The 20165-nt window shown below is 42.1% G+C and overlaps 1 protein-coding gene across 1 annotated transcript; it reads right to left on the bottom strand.

Moving 5' to 3' along the window:
• Positions 1 to 1873: 1873 nt before the first annotated feature.
• LOC138896027 (uncharacterized) lies at positions 1874 to 18732 on the bottom strand. The gene is made up of 5 exons (XM_070180799.1): positions 18553 to 18732; positions 18213 to 18471; positions 17962 to 18097; positions 17532 to 17847; positions 1874 to 2545 (listed from the first exon to the last, which is right to left on the bottom strand). The coding sequence occupies exons 1-5, from the start codon at positions 18730 to 18732 to the stop codon at positions 1874 to 1876; spliced, it is 1563 nt and encodes a 520-aa protein (XP_070036900.1).
• Between the last annotated feature and the right edge of the window lie 1433 nt (positions 18733 to 20165).

Below are 20165 nucleotides of genomic sequence, written 5' to 3'. Positions count from 1 at the left end.
GTAACCTAATCAAGTACCCAGCTTTTACTTGGGCCGATGTGCATAATCGATATCAATCCAAAATAATAGTCAAAGACGACCAGTTGGGCTCTGGGTCCGTTATTAATAGGGCTGCCAACTGAGAACAGAGGTCGATCAAAGACCGATACCGGCCGTATAAAGGAAATCCTACAAGCTTGGTATGATAAATGACTAAAACGATACTACTGTAAAGGTACGATCCCCTCCCCTATTCAATTATATTTCGAAACTAACCCTTGCAGATGTTCGACCAAAGACGAGGATTAATGAATTCGATCAGGAACAAAGACGGATTACTCAACACGAAGCCTTAGTATCCGAGGCCTCATTACAATCAACCTCGAATACTAGGGGGCATACCATTGTCACTCAACATATCAACGATGATTATCAAGAACGGTGCAAAGGAAGTTACTTCGTTATATCATGGCAACAAGGTCTCAACAGGAAATATTGTAAGGGCCAAATGGTCAAACGAGCCATGCCCATGTAGTTGGCCCGAGCCCTGACACAAAAACACATGTATAATGACTTACAAGGAAAAATTTCTTCTTTACCGATATCTCATGTCCAAGAAAAATTCCTCTATTTTGAGATCTATTATGAAAAAGGGCCGATCATTACCCCATATATCGGGGGCTGCCAACCGAACAATCAACGAGTTCGAGCAACACTCACTCGACTATAAAGCCCAAGGGCTACATAGACTCAAGTTCAAGCAATCATTCTCACTCGGGGACTATCTACGAAGCCCAAGGGCTACCCTATTTTGAGTTTGAGCAAGAACTCACTCGACTACTAAGCCTACGGGCTACATTACTTCGGGTTCGAGCAATCACTCACTCAACTACTAAGCCTAAGGGCTACATTGCTTAGAGTTTAAGCAATCACTCACTCGAACACTAAGCCGACGGGCTACATTATTTTGAGTTCGAGTAATCACTCACTCAAATACTAAGCCTACGGAATACATTACTTCGAGTTCGAGCAATCACTCACTTGACTACTAAGCCTACAGGCTACTCTTATTTCGAGTACGAGCAATCACTCACTCGACTACTAATCCTACGGGCTACTCTTATTTCGAGTGCATCACTCACTCGACTACTAAGCCTATGGGCTACATTACTTCGAGTTCGAGCAATCACTTACTCGACTACTAAGCCTACGGGCTACATTACTTCGAGTTCGAGCAATCACTCACTCGACTACTAAGCCTACGGGCTACTCTTATTTTGAGTACGAGCAATTACTCACTTGACTACTAAGCCTATGGGCTACTCTTATTTCGAGTGCATCACTCACTCAACTACTAAGCCTACGGGCTACATTACTTTGAGTTCGAGCAATCACTCACTCGACTACTAAGCCTACAAGCTACATTACTTCGAGTTTGAGCAATCACTCACTCGACTACTAAGCCTACGAGCTATATTACTTCGAGTTTGAGCAATCACTCACTTGACTATTAAGCCTACGGGCTACTCTTATTTCGAGTACGAGCAATCACTCACTCGACTACTAAGCCTACGGGCTACTCTTATTTCGAGTTCGAGCAAACAAACACTCGACTATTCAAAGCTGAAAAAGCAAAGGGAACCACCCACAAAGCCCGAAGGCAACAATGATTGAAATTCAAACTATCTATTTAGCTTAAAACGCTATTTTGCTTCAAGAAGAAGAAAATTTCATATTTACAAATTTTGTACAACGGCAACTCAGCCAAAAGGAAGTTCTTTATACAAAGACCGAAAGCGGTATCAAAACAACACAACAAACTTCCTAAGACCCTAAATGGCTCGATCTTCATCGGAGGCAGTGTTCTTGGCATATTCCTCATCTTCAGACTCACCTAAGTTATTGGAGTCCTCTTTAGGAAAGGCCAACTTTCGAGCCATGGTCTCCTCCGCCCTGGCAACTTCAATCTCGGCCCCAACATCGAAGCCCTGGGTACTGACCTCCTCGAGTTCTTCTCTCCGAACTGAGCCAATTTGGCATCGACTCTTTTGTTGGCCTCGATCACCTCAGATCTGGCCACTTCAAGTTCATTAGCCAAGCCTACTTTATCTGAAATGGCCAAATCTAACTGATGCTGAAGCTCTTTCATCTTCTCGATTAGCCCCGAGGCATTTTCTTTCGTAGATCGAAGTTGGGCATCAGACAACTCCAACTGAGCTTGAACGGCTTTCTTTTTCGAGGCAAGGATATCCATACTCTTTTTAAATTCTTCTGCCTCAGCCAGTAGCCCATCTACATGTGAGTTAAGCCGTCTGATCTGCTCGATCCTCTGCCGAACCTGCAGAATCGGATCGTTAGTGGTTATCTCTTTTTCATCTTCACTATCATGGAAAATTCGGAATACCTGCTCAGCCATCTCCTCATGCTCTTCCTGAGTTGCTGTCAAATCTGCTCGAAGTTTTTCACTAAGGAGCTTGTAAGAGTCACTCTTCTCAGTGAGGCTCCGAACCTCTACATCATGCTTCTCTCGGATTCGAAGAAAGGCCTCGTGATGCAACATCGAAACCTACAAACAGAAGGAAAAACATTAGAATTACCTACAATTTTAAGTGTAAAAGAAGCAGCAAAGATGCCATCACAGTTACCCGATTCAAAGCGTGTTGGGCCTCGTTAAAGAGATAGGCGGGCCCCACTGCATTCATTACTGATTGATCTTCTTCGGTCACCAAGAACCGAAGGTAAGTGGAAATCCCCACGGGGGGAGAAATAATTCGGGTATCCTCAGGTACGGAGTGCACTATCTTCCGCCTACGGTCGGGATCGACACTCGGGGCTGGGAATCGGTCCACCAGTTTGTGAACCAATGAAGGCTCGACAGAACCCGACCATGATACTTTTTTGGGTACCGGTATTCCACCAAGACCGGTAACCTCCTCCGAGGCACCTGATTCGAGCCCCTCCAGAAAACCGTGGATATCGGCCGACTCATGGATGCCCTCATAGGATCGATCCTCCAACATACTGGCCTCTTGAATCATGGCATCCGAAATCTAAGGGGATCCACTAATATCAACTATCCCGAATTCATCCCTCGAAATATCTTCTACTTACCGAGAAGTCCTACCCTCGGTATCCCCTTCAATCATCTTAGCTCGAGAAAGGATAATCTCAGCTTCTTCTTATTCTGGGATTATGGCCAGGATTCCCTGATTTGCTTCCACCAAATCAGAAGATTGTTGAATCACAACATTAGCCCGTACACAGGCTAAATTCTCCTCTCCTTCTTCGGGCTCGTCCCTTAATTGACGAACCACTTCAGAAGGCACGATAATGGAGCCCCCCTTCGGCTTTCGAGATCTCTTAGCCGGTTTCTTCTTTTCCAAGTTTGGGGGGCTCGGTACGTCTTTTCTCTTCCTTTCTTTTACCTGCTTCAGGGCAGTAACTTCTTCATCACCAGATGGGGGCCTTATGACTACATCTTTTTCGAGTCATACAAAGGGAAAAAAGGGAGCAAGTAAATAAATAAGAACAAAAAATAGACAAATCGATAAAGAAATTTACTATGACTACGGGCCTCCCATCGACCCTTTGATAATTCGACCCAAGCACGCTCGAAGTACGGTCTCTGTAGCACCAGACCTTCGACCCATTATTTAAGATCCGGGATCGGTTCTGGCATCCGAGCTACGGCTGTGATAAGAAAAGAAAAATGGATCAACAAAATGAAAGGCAATCACAAAATCAAAACGGGCAAAGAGTAATGTTTACTCACGGCTCATATTCCATTTCTCAGTAAATGGCAAGTCATCGGCAGGGATCAAGTCCGAAGTTTTGATTCGAACAAAACGGCCCATCCAACCCCGATCCCGAGTCTCATATATGCCTTAGAACGGCGTTTTGGTTGCTTGGCGAGCAAGCTTGATCAACCCTCCTAGATAAAGTCGGGGACTATAAAGGCGCATAAGATGATCGAGGGTGAAGATGCGCCCCTCGATCTTGCTCGAGAAAAATTGAAGAAAAATCACTATACTCTAAAAGGAATGATGGATTTGGCCGAGGGTCACGTCGTACCTCTTACAGAAGGCAACCATGACGGTGTCTAGAGGGCCCAACGTGAAAGGATAAGTGTAAATACTTAAGAACCCTTCGACGTGGGTAGTAATTGATTCATCAGGCGATGGGATTACTATAAGTTTATTATCCCAGTTGCATTCTTATATGACTTTATCGAGAACTTTCTGGGTAATTGAACACTAGTACCTTGACATCGGCTCACACCGACGTGGTACTGGAGAAGGCTTTCCAATTTTAAAATCACCTACAGTCGAACACCCTACCAGAACGAATTCCTCAGGGCGGGGCTCCTCCACATCCTCTCCACCTGCAGGTCGAGATGAAGAAGCGGCCTCTTTTTGCGGAACAGTTTTAGACGTTTTTTCCATCTAAAATTCTGTGAACGAAGAACGGGAGTATTTGGTGTTTTGAGAAGGGATTTGCAATGAAAATCACATATTTGCAGACGGAAAACTCAGAAGATGCGAAAAGGAGCTTTGAAGATGTGGAGATCTGAAAGTAAAAAATAGTAAAAAGAGGGGTTATTTATAGATTAAGCAGCGGCGGTTCAATATCAGAAGTGGCCGACCACCGTCTGACACACATTTAATGCCTTAATAAACTGAACCGACGGGACAGCTATCACGTACGTCATGGTCGGGCTCGATGCAAACGTCAGCATATATCTGATCGAGCCTTTGGGAAATCATATCATTTCTCTCCACATCCTTCCCGAGAAACGAGGAAACTATCTGTATACAGTCAAAACCGTTTTCAACCTTCATACGAACTGGTCGAAATGGTAATGCATTGGATCGAAGAGAGTCTTCGTAATATCATGTTGAGGTCCGAAGTCGGGTCATCAAGCTTCGTGCCCTAGGGACCGATCAATGTCGAGCTCGATATCCAAGTCGACCTATATTGAGAAGTGAAGTTATCGGGCTTATGAGGCAGAGACTGATCAACACTGACCCCGAATCAATACAAGGCTCTGAATCGGAATCGAACTCGAGTCAAGATCAAGAGCTCGAGTCAATATCGAGCTCATAGACAAGAGTCGTTGCAACCGCACTAGAGGAAAGAATCGTGGCAGGAATTATGGAACAGCTGATTCATCATGTGTTCCCCATTATGTATTTTTTATTATATCTAAAGTAGCATCCCCCGCTATAAAAGGGATGTTGTATTTCTGTAAAGGGCAAGTTTTTAACATACATTGTAACTGAGATATCATACACTCATATATGGAAGAGTTACCCTCTTTAGCTTCATAGATTGGTTCATCTTGCCTAATCCATAAATCATTTTCTTTCCAACTTTGCTTATTTTTCATTCTTTGCAATCAATATTCGATATTTCCATTTTACTCTTATGATTTGTGTCAAGTTATATCACGTACCCTTAGAACTACGTATAAATTCAACTCCATCCATTTTTCGGGTAAACAAACTTGAAGTACATTATAATAATTTTCCCCCTTTTTCCTCATCCAAACTATCGAATACGTAGCTTTCTATTACGACAAAAATCTGTCGTCGCTAAATTCAAACACTATCGTCATGAAAAATTCGACTGTCTTTTTATTGCATCACAATTCATTTGTTAATTCATACTATCTCTTTAAAATTTAAAACAACTATGTTTAATTAATAACTCAAAAGTTCATTCCACTTTATTTACGATAATTAAATGGAGCCACTCAAAAATACATTTAAAGTTTATAAAATTTTACAGGCCATTGCATTCTCCATCACTAAAAAATATATTCTCTCTCAAATTCTTGCCAGCCACATCTATGATAAGAGATGTGTGCACACTTCTCTTTTTATACACCTCTCGTAGGTCTATTCGAACTAACCAACACTTACTTTCTTATCACGATGTATGTCTCAACATCCTACCAATAAAACCCTCTTGATGGTAGCTTCATATAAACAAGTACTACCTTCTTCTTTTTTAATAACTAAGATTTCTATATATCGTATATGAAAACCACACTCTTCTTAGCATGTCTCTCGAATATACCAATATTTTGGCAACATCACCCTTATAGTCAGGACTAATTCCATTTTTATATCTATCCCACAGCTAACACCAACCCCCAACTGTTAAAATAAAACCAGCATATTGTGGAGTTCCAAGCGACAATGTACCGTCAATTACATGCAAACGAAGCACCGGGCGGTCCCACACTATCATTCAATAATTATAAATAAATATAATAGCACAAAGGCTCAACATACATAGAACCTATCATACAAGGACTAACCTTGTCGATTTGCGAATGTGAGTTCCTGTTTTTTCATAAAATATTAAACCCATAAGGAATAAGGGACCTAACAAAACCAGTTAATCCATGCCTAAAGTTGACTTTAATATCACGACATCACTAATAATAACGAACCATATCCAGAGGCATTAAGCTGTAATGATCCGACCGGTCGTTTTGAGTGTATTAGCCCTGATCCCATATTTACTATTTTTTCCGTATCTGTTTCTGCTTATGTGACTTGTCGGGAGGTCTTATTTTTGGTTTCGAAGTGTTTTGGGACACTTAGTCCCTAAAACGGAAGCTCAAGTCTTAGGATTTTGACCGTAGCCGGAAGTGTATGAACACGACTCCGGATTGGAGTTTCGTCGATTCCGTTATCTCCGTTGGGTAATTTTAAACTTAGGAGCGTGCGAATATTTTTCCGCACCCGCGATGGTCGCAAAAGCGGGCAACTGGGCGCATGTGCGAGTTTTAGCTGCAGATGCGATGGGTTTCTATACCTGTGATAGGCGTAGATGCGGTCTTGAAGCCGCAGGAGCGGAATCTGAGATTTTAAGTGGAATCCGCACCTGCGATGGATTTTCCGCAGGTGCGGCGTCGCAGATGCGACAGTGGATCTGCAGATGCAAAAAGGCTGGGCAGAATATTTAAAAAGCAAGGGTCCGCGATTTTAGTCTTATTTCACCATTTGAGACTCGGACTTAAGAGATTTTGGAGAAGATTTTAGAGGGGATTATTGAGATAATCTTCTTGTACTCATTTTTTATCATAAATCTTGATTTCCCACTAATTTCCTCACCTAATTAGCGAGATTTTGAAGTGAAATTTGGGGGTTTAGGGCTTGAGAATTGGAGAGTGGATTTTGGAGATTTGGAGGACTAAATAATGTCGGATTTTGATGAATTTAGTATGGTTATACTCGTGAGTGAACGGGCTTTCGGGTTTTGTGACTTTTGTCGAATTTCGAGACGTGGGCCTGGGGGCAGGTTTGAGCCTATTTCAGATTTTAGCTTATAATTTCGTATTTTTCTTGTGGAATTGATTCTTTTAGCTTATATTAATTATATCGTACTGCTTGTGGCTAGATTCGGGGCATTTGGAGATTGATTCGAGAGGCAAGGGCATTGCGGAGTATGATTTTTGTGCGGTTTAAGGTAAGTAACAGTTTTAAATCTGGTCCTGAGGGTATGAAACCCCGAATTTTGGTATGATGTGACTATTTTGGAGGTGACGCACATGCTAGGTGACGGTCGTGTGGGCGTGCACCGTGGGGGATTGTGACTTGGTCCGTCCCGTGAGACTGTAAAGTCGAATAGACTATTGTTAATTACCTGTTTTCTCTATGTTATAAAAATTTAACTACAAATCATGTTAGAAATGATGCTTAGGCTATGTGATAGTACTGTTGGGACCTACAGAGATCGCGTACTTGTTGAATTATTTGCTAATTGCTGTCTTGTATTCAGTCATGGTTTTACTTGCGCATTATATCTCAGCCTCTTCTTGATTCTTGTTGATACAATATGCTATTTTGTTTGGGCTGATCTTTATGATTTTTGAGAGCTCGAGAGACTGAAGAGGTTGGTGACTGAGTTAAGGCCTGAGTGACGAGCTGTGAGCTATAGGTATATATATATATGGATCGGGTTACACGCCGCAACGAGCCGTATGGCTATTTATATATTATGGGATTGGGTTGCACGCCGTAGCGATATAGAGCTTGGGCTGAAGGAGCCCCTCCGGAGTCTGCACACCCCCAGTGAGCGCAGGTACCTATTGAGTGTGAGTACTAAGGGTTGAGAGTCGAGTTATTGAGCTCTTGTGATGAGTTGAGTGATTGTTGTCCTGAGAGGATGTACTTGTTTTTTCGTTTGTTGATGCACTTAGTTGCTATCTTTCATTGTCATGAAATTTCTGAAAGATTCTATATCCGAATTTTACCTACACTGTAACTGTATAAAACTGATTTGATTTGAACTGACGGATTTGAAAGCATGTCTACTCTTTGCTGGAATTATGGAAAATGAACTGTATTTGTATAGCTCATCACTACCTTCTCAGTTCCTTATTTATTTCTGTTACTTGCTGAGTTGGTTGTACTCACGCTACACCCTACACTTCATGTGCAGATTCAGGTTGTTTGATCACAAAGGTCATTGAGTTCGTGCGCGATCCAGTACCGGAGACTCTGAGGTAGCTGCCGGCGTCCGCAGAACTTGTCTCTCCTTCTATGTTTTCCTTCTTTTCTGTATTGATACTTAGACACTGTTTTATTAGACTGGATATCTAGATGCTCATAACTCAGTGACACCCCGATGTCGGGCTATTTTTTCGCACTTTTGTTTTTTGGGTTTTACCCCCATTTTTATGAAAAACTCTGGTTATTTTAAATGTCTTAGTTCATTTCTGTTAAATTTTGAAAGTGTTTTGGAAAGGTCTACTTGCCTAGTATCACGATAGGTGCCATCACGACGGGTTAGGTTTTAGTTCTTGACAAGTTGGTATCATAGCCTTGGTTACATAGGTCTCACGAGTCATGAGCAAGGTTAGTATAGTCTTGCGGATCGGTACGGAGACGTCTGTACTTATCTTCGAGAGGCGGCAAAACCCTTTGGAAAAACTTCACATTCTTGAGTTCTTGTTGTGCGAATCTATTGATTCTGGTGACTAAATTTCTGTTGTTCTAATTCTCTTACAGATGGTGAGGACGCATACTACAGGGCAGGATGGACAACCACCAGTACCACCAGCCAGGGCCGCGAGAGGCCGAGGTCGATATAGGGGCAGAGGTGCAGCCCGCACAGCAGCTGGGGCAGTACCTGCAGACCCACCAGTTGCCCCAGTTTAGGAGCACGCTCCAGTTATGGACAAGCATGTAGGACCAGCTCAAGCACCACCCGTGCCCATTGTGATTTCAGGCCTTCAAAAGGCATTAGCTCAGATTCTGACCGTGTGTACCAGTCTTGCTCAGGCGTTCTCTGTTCCGGCCGCAGCAGCCACTTCTCAAGCCGAGGGAGGCGCTCAGACTCCCGCTGCCCGCACACCAGTGCAGGTGGTACAGGAATTCCAGACACTGGGGGCACCACAAGCCAAGCCGGTTACCGCTACTTAGGATTATGTTGTTCCTGCTATGCCTAAGGATGAACAGCATAGATTGGAGAGGTTTGGGAGGCTCCAGCCTCCATCTTTTAGTGGTGCAGAGGGAGAGGATGCACATGGTTTCTTGGACTGGTGTCAGAGGATACTCCGTACGGCAGGTATTCTGGAGACCAGCGGGGTCTTGTTCACTACCTTTTAGTTCTTAGGGGCTGCATTCAGTTGGTGGGAGGCTTATGAGAGGTGTAGGCCGATCGGCGCAGCACCCCTTACCTGGCAGCAGTTCTCCATTCTCTTTCTGGAGAATTTCATGCCTTAGTCCCGTAGAGAGGAGCGACGCAGACAGTTTGAGCAGCTTCGTCAGGGTGATATATCTGTGACGCAGTATGAGATGAGATTTTTAGAGTTGGCTAGTCATGCTATCTGGTTGGTTCCCACAGACAGGGAGAGGATCAGAAGGTTCATAGATGGCCTCACTTTTCAGCTGTGATTGCTTATGACTAAAGAGAGTATGTCCGGTGCTACTTTTTATGAGGTTGTCGATATTGCCGATCATATTGAGATGGTTCACAGCCAGGAGCAGGTCGAGAGGGAGGCCAAGAGGCCTCGTGGACAGGATGGATTTAGCGGTGTTCCTTCTGGGGGCAGTTCCACCACGGTAGAGGTCGTCCTTTCAGACATGCTTAGATGGCTCGCCCAGTTCACCGTAGTGCATCATCTGGCCATGGTTCACACAGTTATCAGCAGGGCCATTCATCTTTCAGTACTCTCCCAGCTCAGAGTTCATCTCGTGCTCCATCGGGTCAGGGCTCGTCTATGCAAGGTCCTTCTACCAGCTATCACGGTGCTTAGGGCTCCCTTCAGTCCCCAGCACCAGCACCGGGGAGTTGCTATGAGTGTGGAGAGTTTGGTCACATGAGGAGGCAGTGTCCCCGCCTAGTGGGAGGTCTAGCTCAGCAGAGGAGGCAGTCTATGACATCAGCACCAGTTTCTTCACCAACCGCTCAGCCAGCTCCGTGTGGAGCCCAGTTAGCTAGGGGCCGCTCGAGAGGGAGAGGCCGATCATGGGGCGGTCAGGCCCGTTTCTATGCTCTTCCTTCTAGACCAGATGCCATTGCTTCAGATGCTATGATTTCAGGTATTGTCTCAGTTTTCCATAGAGATGCCTCTGTATTATTTGACCCCGGTTCCACTTATTCATATGTGTCCTCGTATTTCGCTCATTATCTGGTTATGCCCCGTGAGTCTCTAGTTGAATCTGTTCATGTATCCACTCTAGTGGGCGATACTATCATTGTGGACCGTGTATATCGGTCATGTGTGGTGACTATTGGGAGTTTGGAGACTAGAGTGGACCTCTTGTTGCTTAGTATGGTCGACTTTGACGTGATTTTGGATATAGATTGGTTGTCTCCATGTCATGCTGTTCTAGATTATCACGCTAAGACCGTGACGTTGGCCATGCTGGGGTTGCCGAAGATTGAGTGGAGCGGCTCTATAGACTATGTTCGCAGTAGAGTGATTTCATACTTGAAAGCTCAGCGGATGGTTGAGAAAGGTTGTTTATCTTATCTGGCCTTTGTGAGGGATGTTAGTGTAGAGGCCTCTGCTATTGATTCTGTTCCGGTGGTGCGAGATTTCCATGATGTGTTTCCTGCAGACCTGTCGGGCATGGCGCTTGACAGGGATATTGATTTAGGTATTGATTTGGTGCCGGGCACTCAGCTCATTTCTATTCCTCCATATCGTATGGAACTGACAGAGTTGAAGGAATTAAAGGAGCAGCTTCAGGAACTCCTTGATAAGGGGTTTATTCGGCCTAGCGTGTCACCTTGGGGTGCACCAGTTCTATTTGTGAAGAAGAAGGATGGTACTATGAGAATGTGCATTGATTACAGACAGTCGAAGAAGGTCACAATCAAGAACAATTATCCATTGCCGCGTATTGATGATCTATTTGACCAGGTTCAGGAAGGGAGGGTATTCTCCAAGATTGATTTGAGGTCAGGGTATCACCAGCTCAAGATTCAGGACTCAAATATTCTTAAGATAGCTTTCAGGATCCGATATGGCCATTATGAGTTCCTTATAATGTCTTTTGGGTTGACCAACGCCCCAACAACGTTCATGCATTTGATGAACAGTGTGTTTCAGCCTTATCTTGACTCATTCGTTATTATATTCATTGATGACATCCTGGTGTACTTTCGTAGCCAGGAGTAGCCTGCTCAGCATCTGAGGATTGTGTTACAGCGATTGAGGGAGGAGAAGTTTTATGCAAAGTTCTCCAAGTGTGAGTTTTGGCTCAGTTCAGTGGCCTTCTTGGGACACGTGGTGTCGAGTGAGGGTATTCAGGTAGACCAGAAGAAGATAGAGGCAGTTCAGAATTGGCCCAGACCGTCCTCAGCCATGGAGATTCAGAGTTTTCTCGATTTGGCTGGTTATTACCGCTGTTTCGTGGAGGGCTTCTCATCTATTGCATCGCCCTTGAATAAATTGACCCAAAAGGGTGCTCCTTTCAGGTGGTCGGGGGAGTGCGAGGAGAGCTTTCAGAAGCTCAAGACTGCTTTGACCACGGCTCCAGTTCTAGATCTACCATCAGTTTTTGGTTCTTACATAGTGTATTGTGATGCCTCGCGGATCGGCATTGGGTGTTTCCTGATGCAGTAGGGTAGAGTGATTGCTTATGCTTCGTGCCAGTTGAAGCCCCCATGAGAAGAACTATCATGTCCACAACCTTGAGTTAGCAACTATTATTCACGGCTTAAAAATTTGGCAGCACTATTTGTACAAGGTCCATTGTGAGATTTACACTGATCATTGGAGTTTGCGGCATCTGTTTAAATAGAAGGATCTTAACCTGCGTCAGTAGAGGTGGTTGAAGCTTCTTAAGGACTATGATATCACCATTTTGTAACATCCCGGGAAGGCCAATATGGTAGTCGATGCCTTGAGTCGCCGGGCGGAGAGTTTAGAGAGCTTAGCTTATCTTCCAGTAGTAAAGAGGCCGCTGGCATTGGATGTTTGAGCCTTAGCTTGCCAGTTTATTAGATTGGATATTTCTGAGCCGAGTCGAGTATTGGCTTGTGTGGTCTCTCAGTCTTCTCTTTATGATCGTATTAGGGAGCGTCAGTACGAGGACCCCCATCTGCTTTTCCTTAAAGACATGGTCCAGCACGATGATGCTAAGGAGGTCACTATTGGGGATGATGGTGCATTGAGGATGCAGGGCATGCTATGTGTGTCCAATGTAGATGGTTTGCGTGAGTTGATTCTCCAGGAGGCTTACAGTTCGCGGTATTCTATTCATCTGGGTGCCGTGAAGATGTATCAGGACTTAAGACAGCATTACTGGTGGATGGGAATGAAGAAGGACATAGTGGAGTATGTATCTCGGTGCCTAAATTGCCACCAGGTGAAGTATGAGCATCAGCGACCAGGTAAGTTGAAAGTTCAAAGTTCATTTGAGTTCGAATTGAGGTGTGATTCATCGTTTCGATGTTGTTATGTATGATTTGAGGCCTCGAGTAGGTTCGTGTTATGTTACGGGACTTATTGGTATATTCATACGATGTCCCGAATAGCTCGGACGGGGTTCAGATCGTTTGGAGTCTTGTTGAAGTTGCTGGAATTTTTGGTTGTTAGTGTCTTCACACCTGCGCATAAGGGACCGCAGATGCGTGCTCGCGGTAGCATGAAATTTGTCGCATAAGATACCTGGGGAATGCTGGCTTAGGAGGCTTCTCAGAAGCGGTTCGACATGCGCTGAAGCGCGATCGCAGAAGCGACCTTGGATATCGCAGAAGCGGCCACTACTGGCCAAGGCTGTCTCGCCGATGCGCGACCTTGTTCCGCAGAAGCGAAGGTCGCATGTGCAACCTACTGTCTGTAAATGCAAAAACGCTGGGCTGAATGCTTTAAGTTCGAGGGTTGGCCATTTTTATCACATATTGAGCTATAGACTTTGGAATTGGGTGATGTTTGAAGCAATGTTTCACCATATGGATTGGGGTAAGTGTTCTCTAATCGCTTTTGATTATATTCCATGAATCTATATTTGATTTTGGCATTTGGATTATGAATTGTAAAGGGAAATTGGGGGTTTTAGCCTAAAGTTTCATAGAGTGAGTTTTTAAGTTTTGAACATCGATTTGAAGTCGGATTTGGATGAAACTAGTATGGTTGGAATCATAATTGAATGGGTTGTCGGATTTTGTTAGTTTTGTCAGGTTTCGAGGTGCGGGCCCGAGTTTAACATTTTGGTCAATTTCTGGATTTTGATTAATGATTCGACCTTTATCGATTGAATTTTTTTTCCCTTAGCATTATTTGATGTATTTGAATTGCTTTTGGCTAGTTTCGAGCCGTTCAGAGGTTGGTACGTGCGAGACGGCATTTTTAAAGCATCGTTTGGCTTTCTCGGTATTGGATTTGGCTTGTTCGAGGTAAGTAACACTTCTAAACATGGTGTTGAGGGTATGCAACCCAAATTACGTGCTATGTGATTGATGTTGAGGTGATGCGCATGCTAGGTGATGGGCGTGTGGGCGTGCATCGTGTGAATTGTGATGTAGTCAATTCCATGGAACTGCATCGTTAAATAATCTTTTTGTTATCTGTATATTCCCCATGTGTTACAGAAATTGAGCTGCAAGTCATGTTAGAAATCATGCTTAGGCTATATGTTGGTACTGTTGGGACTTACAGAGGTCACATTACATGTTGAACTGTTTCCTTAATTTGAAATCACACACTCAGTCACAACTATTAATTGCATATCCTATCTCAGTCTCCGTTGTCATTTATTTATATATTATATCATCATTGTTTGGGCTGATTATTATGATTTTTGTGAGCCCAAGAGACTAGAGAGATTGATGACTGAGTGAGGCCGATGGCCTGATTGTGAGGATATTTATGGGATCAGGTTGCATGCCGCAAAATATTTATTTGATTCATGCCATGATTTGCTTATAGCGCTTGGGCTGGAATTGCCCCTCTAGAGTATGCACATCCACAGTGGACGCAGGTACCTTTTGAGTGCGAGTGCGAGTGTCGAGTGATTGGGAGGATTGAGTGACTGTGAGGACTGAGTGAATGGGAGGACTGAGTGGACTGATACTCTGAGAGTATGCATATAGTTGTTCACAATGTTGTATTACATTCGACATGCGCACTTGTCATACAGGCATAGAGATGCAAGTTAATTGTTTGAGATCTAACTCAAGAAAATTCACTTCTAATGTTCAAGTGAGTCTCTCGAATTTATTCAATTATTAGTTCAAACGTTTAGAAAAAACTCCTCTCTCGATTAAGTTTTAACCTCACAAGATGAACCAATTTAAGCACGTGAAGATATGCAAGAATGCATAGTGGATTGGTCTTTAGGTAAACCTCTTTCGATTATTCTCCTAACTAGGTTTCATCAATATTTTAACTAGCCTCTTTCGATTACTAAGAAGAATTAATGAACTCAACCAACAATATAATGCAAAGAAATCACAAGTTATGCCTCTCTCAATTACATGAACAAATGAATATAGATGCAACAGTTAAATCATCCAAAAATGCTTCAGTACATGAAACTAGAGTTATAATCCACAAAAAAATATCAATACACCAAATCCATCAAAGTCTAAAGAGAACTACTCCATATATATGGATAAATTCATCCCAAATAAAATTAAAGTATAGGAAAACATAAATTTAATCCAAACTCGGGTCTTGAGTGAGGAAGGAATGATAAGATACTTGTGCTTTTGCTCTTCCAACACCTCCTTAGCTTCCTTAGGTCTAAAGTATGTCAAACGTTCAGGAAATAACGTTTTCCCATGTATTTATACCAAGTAGGGTCGGGCCTAGACGAAATCACCTTCTCCTAGCCGAAATAGGAAAATTACACTGTAAATATTGCACAGGCGTGCTGCATGGGGCGACGCGCCATGCGGGGCATTAGTGGGGAAATCCAAAGAGTTGGTTTCTGATATGAAACAGGAATTTGCACAGCTACAGCACCCCACGCGCCACAGCAGTGAGGTTTTCTCAGAGTATGGATTTTTCTTCCGTTTTGACATCCAGACTTGGTCCTCGACTGCCGAACACGATCCCGGCTTAATCCCCTGAGATTTTACTCAGACTTCAAAGCTCCAAATCACTCAAATTCATTTCATAATAGCTACATAGCTCGGAATGACTCCTAAAATGCATAAAACACACAATAAGTGCAAAACACTATCAATTAAAGCTCAAAAACAAATAAAGTGCAGTAAATTAGAGTGCAATAAGCGACTAAACTATGAGATTATAGCCTACCATCTATTAAACCATAGCTTGTCCTCGAGCAATCAAACTACACTTCATATAGACATGACCTTTTTAAACAACTCTCCTAACTTATCACACTAAGAATAATTAAAACATATTAAGCACTCTAATGTAACATCCTCACCTCAAGATTTGACTCAAAAGCACCATGCAATTTTCACAACCCGCTCACTTGCTCTAACATAGAGGTCAATGACATTACCTTTCCTTAGTGAATTAAGTTCCCTCACACAACGGTAGAGAGTAGTTCCACACACAATAAAATTTAAGAACAATCAGGAACTCAAGATAGAAAAAATTCACTCATTCTCAGAAAACAACATTCATATGCCAAAAACGATGTACCATAGGCTTGCCAGTAGTGTACTACTCTACTAATTAAGCGCATTCAGTCAAGGATCAAGTAGGACTTTAATTAGTTGTAATGTAGGCTGAGGGACGGGTAGGATACATTTAGATATAACAGTGACTACACCTCCCTAAGTACTTTAATACATAATTACTCATTCAAAACCCCACACTTATGTCAAACTATAACTCCACCTTCACATCAATATACATCAACTCCTACTTCTTTAACCACACACACAATAAGAGTTACCACTATCAAGGAATATTTTTCACAACAATACAACTATTTTTTCTTTTTCTTTTCTTATTCAATTCAAGTGGCTCTTACTTATTCAAAACAATGCACCTTCCTCCTATTTCAATATTTTCTCTCAAAAGCCAAACCAATACCCCACACTTTAACTTTTACAAAGTTCATAACAAATTCAAGTGCTCACGAGAGGTACAAGGTTAAAATAGACGGTCAATTCAAACAAAAGGGTAAATCTTGTAATGTGGTTGCCAAGGAAACAGGATTACAGGCTCAACGGGGTTAACTAAGATACATAACAATTAGGTGGGTAAAACATATATATGGCTCAACTAAGAAACACCTATATCACTTCCATGACTAAATAAAATTACTATTTCACTTAGTAAATATACGGGGCAAGTTCTAGAAATCAACTGTAATGCACAGAATACCCAAAACCTCACACACACATGGCACGTAACTCACTCAGGATTGAACTCATCAAGACACTCTAAGCAAAGCAGTTAAGCAAATTTAAGTTCACATAATTTAAGGTACTTACACAAGAGTCAAAAACTAAGCCGAAGTTTCACAACTAAAGCACTCACTATTCTCAAGGTATAATAAAGTCAAGAGATATTGCCTTCAATTCAAATCATAACACAAGGTTTCCTACATTCAAAAAAAATAAAAACTAACCACTCCCGGTTCAAACAAAACCATTGGAAAAGAACCGCGGCACAAAGAAAAACCAAGGGGGAATTATTACACTACTTAACCAAAGAAAATCATGCTGTCTTTTTATTTCGACTTTAATCCTTCAAGAAACCCATCGAATGATATCCATCATCGGGAAAAATTGAAAAGTTTTCAATTTTTATGGTTTTTCCAATTATTTTCTATCTCTAACTACTACAACTACCAAACAGAAAACTAATATACATACATACATACATACATACATACATAATATCCCCCACCCTACACTTTAAGTTGTGGCATGTCCCCATGACACACAATTGAAAAGAATAAGGTAAAGGAAACTTCCCTGAACCTATAGTCGGGGTCTGAGTCGAAGTTTGGATCCATTTCCCACCTTCGGACTAATGCGCACATCCATGCCGATAGCTTCTTCTCAACCTTTTTGGGGTACACCCCATACTTATCTTTCTCACTCACTGCAGCCTTCTCTTTCAAGCTCTTCACTTTCTACTCAACACTCACAGCTGGTTTTTCTTTTTGTTCCCCCTTTTCTACATTCATATCAAAAGTCACCTTCTCCGCACCCACTCTAAGCATCAGTTTCCTCTCGTGTATATCCACTATTGCTCTACCCATTGCTAAGAATGGTCTTCCTAGGATGAGGGGGATCTCCTTGTTCTTCTCCATATTCACCACTATAAAGTCTACAGGAAATACAAACTTATCCACCCGAACTAACACATCTTGCACTATCCCCTCGGGTATTAAAGTCTTCTGGTCCGCCAGCTGCAAAGATATTGGCACCGACCTTATCTCTCCAATCTCCATCTCCAGTTTCCTGTAAGTAGATAGATGCATTATATTAATTGAGGTACCAGAATCACATAATGATTTATTAAAATGAATCGCTCCTACAGAGCAAGGTATAGTAAAACTCCCTCGATCTCCATACTTTGGTGGAAGTTTATTTTGCAATATCACGCTGCAATGCTCCGTGAGCTTCACCACTGCAGTCTCCTCTATTTTCCTCTTCTTTGTAAGGATCTCCTTCAAGAATTTGGCATAGAAAGGCATTTGTGAGAGCACTTCTGTGAATGGTAAGTTTACATGAACATGTTTCAGCATTTACTTCCTCAATTTAGGATTGACACTCATGAGTAGAGTGTCCTCTTCCACATATATCACAAGTTGCGTGAGGCTCACTTTGTATCGAGGCAATGGTCAGCTTCCTTATCTCTTTGTCCATAGCATCAAGTTGTACTTGCACAGATATGTTAGCATCAACCAGGTGAACACCAGTTGATATTCTTCTTTTCGCACTCTCAGAGGGCCATTGATTTGCATCTTCTGATAAGTCATCAAGAATTGTTACTATCTCCTCTGAAGTCATCTTCCTCAACGGGCCTCCATCTACATTACTCAATGTTCTACGGGAGGCCGGTGTCAATCCATCCCAAAAGTCCTGGAGTTGCATCCAGAGGTCAATTCTGCTATGTTGACACTTTTGAACAATCTCCTTAAAACTTTTTCATGCTTAAAAAACCGTTTCAGTATCTTTCTGGAAGATGTTACGGATTTCTCTTCTAAACTTGCCCGTTTTAGTTGAGGAGAAATATTTATCAAGGGATTTTCTGGTCATCTCCTCCCATGTTCTAACCAAACCTGTGGGCAAGCTTCGAAGCCACTGCTTTGCATCATCATTGACAGAAAAGGGAATTCCCATTAATACACCACATCTTGTGACACACCATTATATTGAAAGGTGTTCATAATCTCCTCGAAGTCCATTAGATGTGTGTTTGGATCTTCCGTTGGCTTCCCTCTAAAGACACAACAATTCTAAAGGGTTTGAAGCAACCCTTGCTTTAACTCGAAATTATTTTCTGCAATTGGAGGTGGTTTCACACTTCATAATCCTTGATTGTAGACCGGTCTAGCATAATCGCCAAGTGGTCTCCCAAGTATGTGAGCTATATTTTTGAACTGGTCTTCACCCAAGGGTTGATTTTGAGCAATTCTATGACCCCTCTCTTCTTCATAGATAATCTGTGCATCTCTAATAGCTACTTCTTCAGCATCCCGTGCAGCTTGTTCTCGTTGTTGGGCTGCTTCTCTTGTAGCCAAATCTACATTATCCTCACCGTTTCTATCCATAAGTTTTTTGGTTGAGGATTGCCCAACCTTTTCTTACGTTTCAGTGAGATTTCTTTCCATCCTCAGCTGTCGCTGTTGTTTTTCTATCTCTGGCTCGTATGGTAGAACTTATTTTGCAGAAGCTCGAGTCATGCACCAATCTGCACCTGTAACATGCGCATAGTCAACGGACAACAAACGTAAAGAAGAAAAATAAAATAAAATAAAAAAGAAAAAATCCTGAATTAGCACTACAAACTATTTTAAACACTATTGATTGTCAATCCCCGGCAACAGCGCCAAAATTTGACGAGCTCGAAACACACACTTAAATTATGCTCGCTAGTCAAAGATAGTATAGTAAAATATCGTATTCACAGGGATTGGAGTTAAACAGTATATTCGTAGTTTCTAGCTTGATTGCTATCCAGGAGAATCAACAATCGAGATTTATATGATTAATAACTAATAGTAACTAAGAATCTAGAGCTATTGACTAATGACAATCGAAACAAAGATAAGCAAAGCAAGTTATTAGTGGGAGAATATAGGGGTTTGATAAGATAGGTGCAAGATAATTGTTTGAGATCTAACTCTAGAAAATTCACTTCTAATGTTCAAGCGAGTCTCTCGAATTCATTCAATTATTAGTTCAAACGTTTAGAAAAAACTCCTCTCTCGATTAAGTTTTAACCTCACAAGATGAACCAATTTAAGCACGTGAAGATATGCAAGAATGCGTAGTGGATTGGTCTTTAGGTAAACCTCTTTCGATTATTCTCCTAACTATGTTTCATCAATAATTCAACTAGCCTCTTACGATTACTAAGAAGAATTAATGAACTCAACCAACAATATAATGCAAAGATATCACAAGTTATTCCTCTCTCGATTACATGAACAAATGAATATAGATGCAACAGTTAAATCATCCAAAAACGCTTCAATACATGAAACTTGAGTTATAATCCACAAACAAATATCAATACACCAAATCTATCAAACCCTAAAGAGAACTACTCC

The sequence above is a fragment of the Nicotiana tomentosiformis genome, chromosome 7, assembly GCF_000390325.3.
Source record: "Nicotiana tomentosiformis chromosome 7, ASM39032v3, whole genome shotgun sequence".
Classification (NCBI taxonomy): Eukaryota; Viridiplantae; Streptophyta; class Magnoliopsida; order Solanales; family Solanaceae; genus Nicotiana; species Nicotiana tomentosiformis.
The sequence above is the reverse complement of the archived record's forward strand: the minus strand, read 5'-3'. Positions and strand labels throughout refer to the sequence as shown.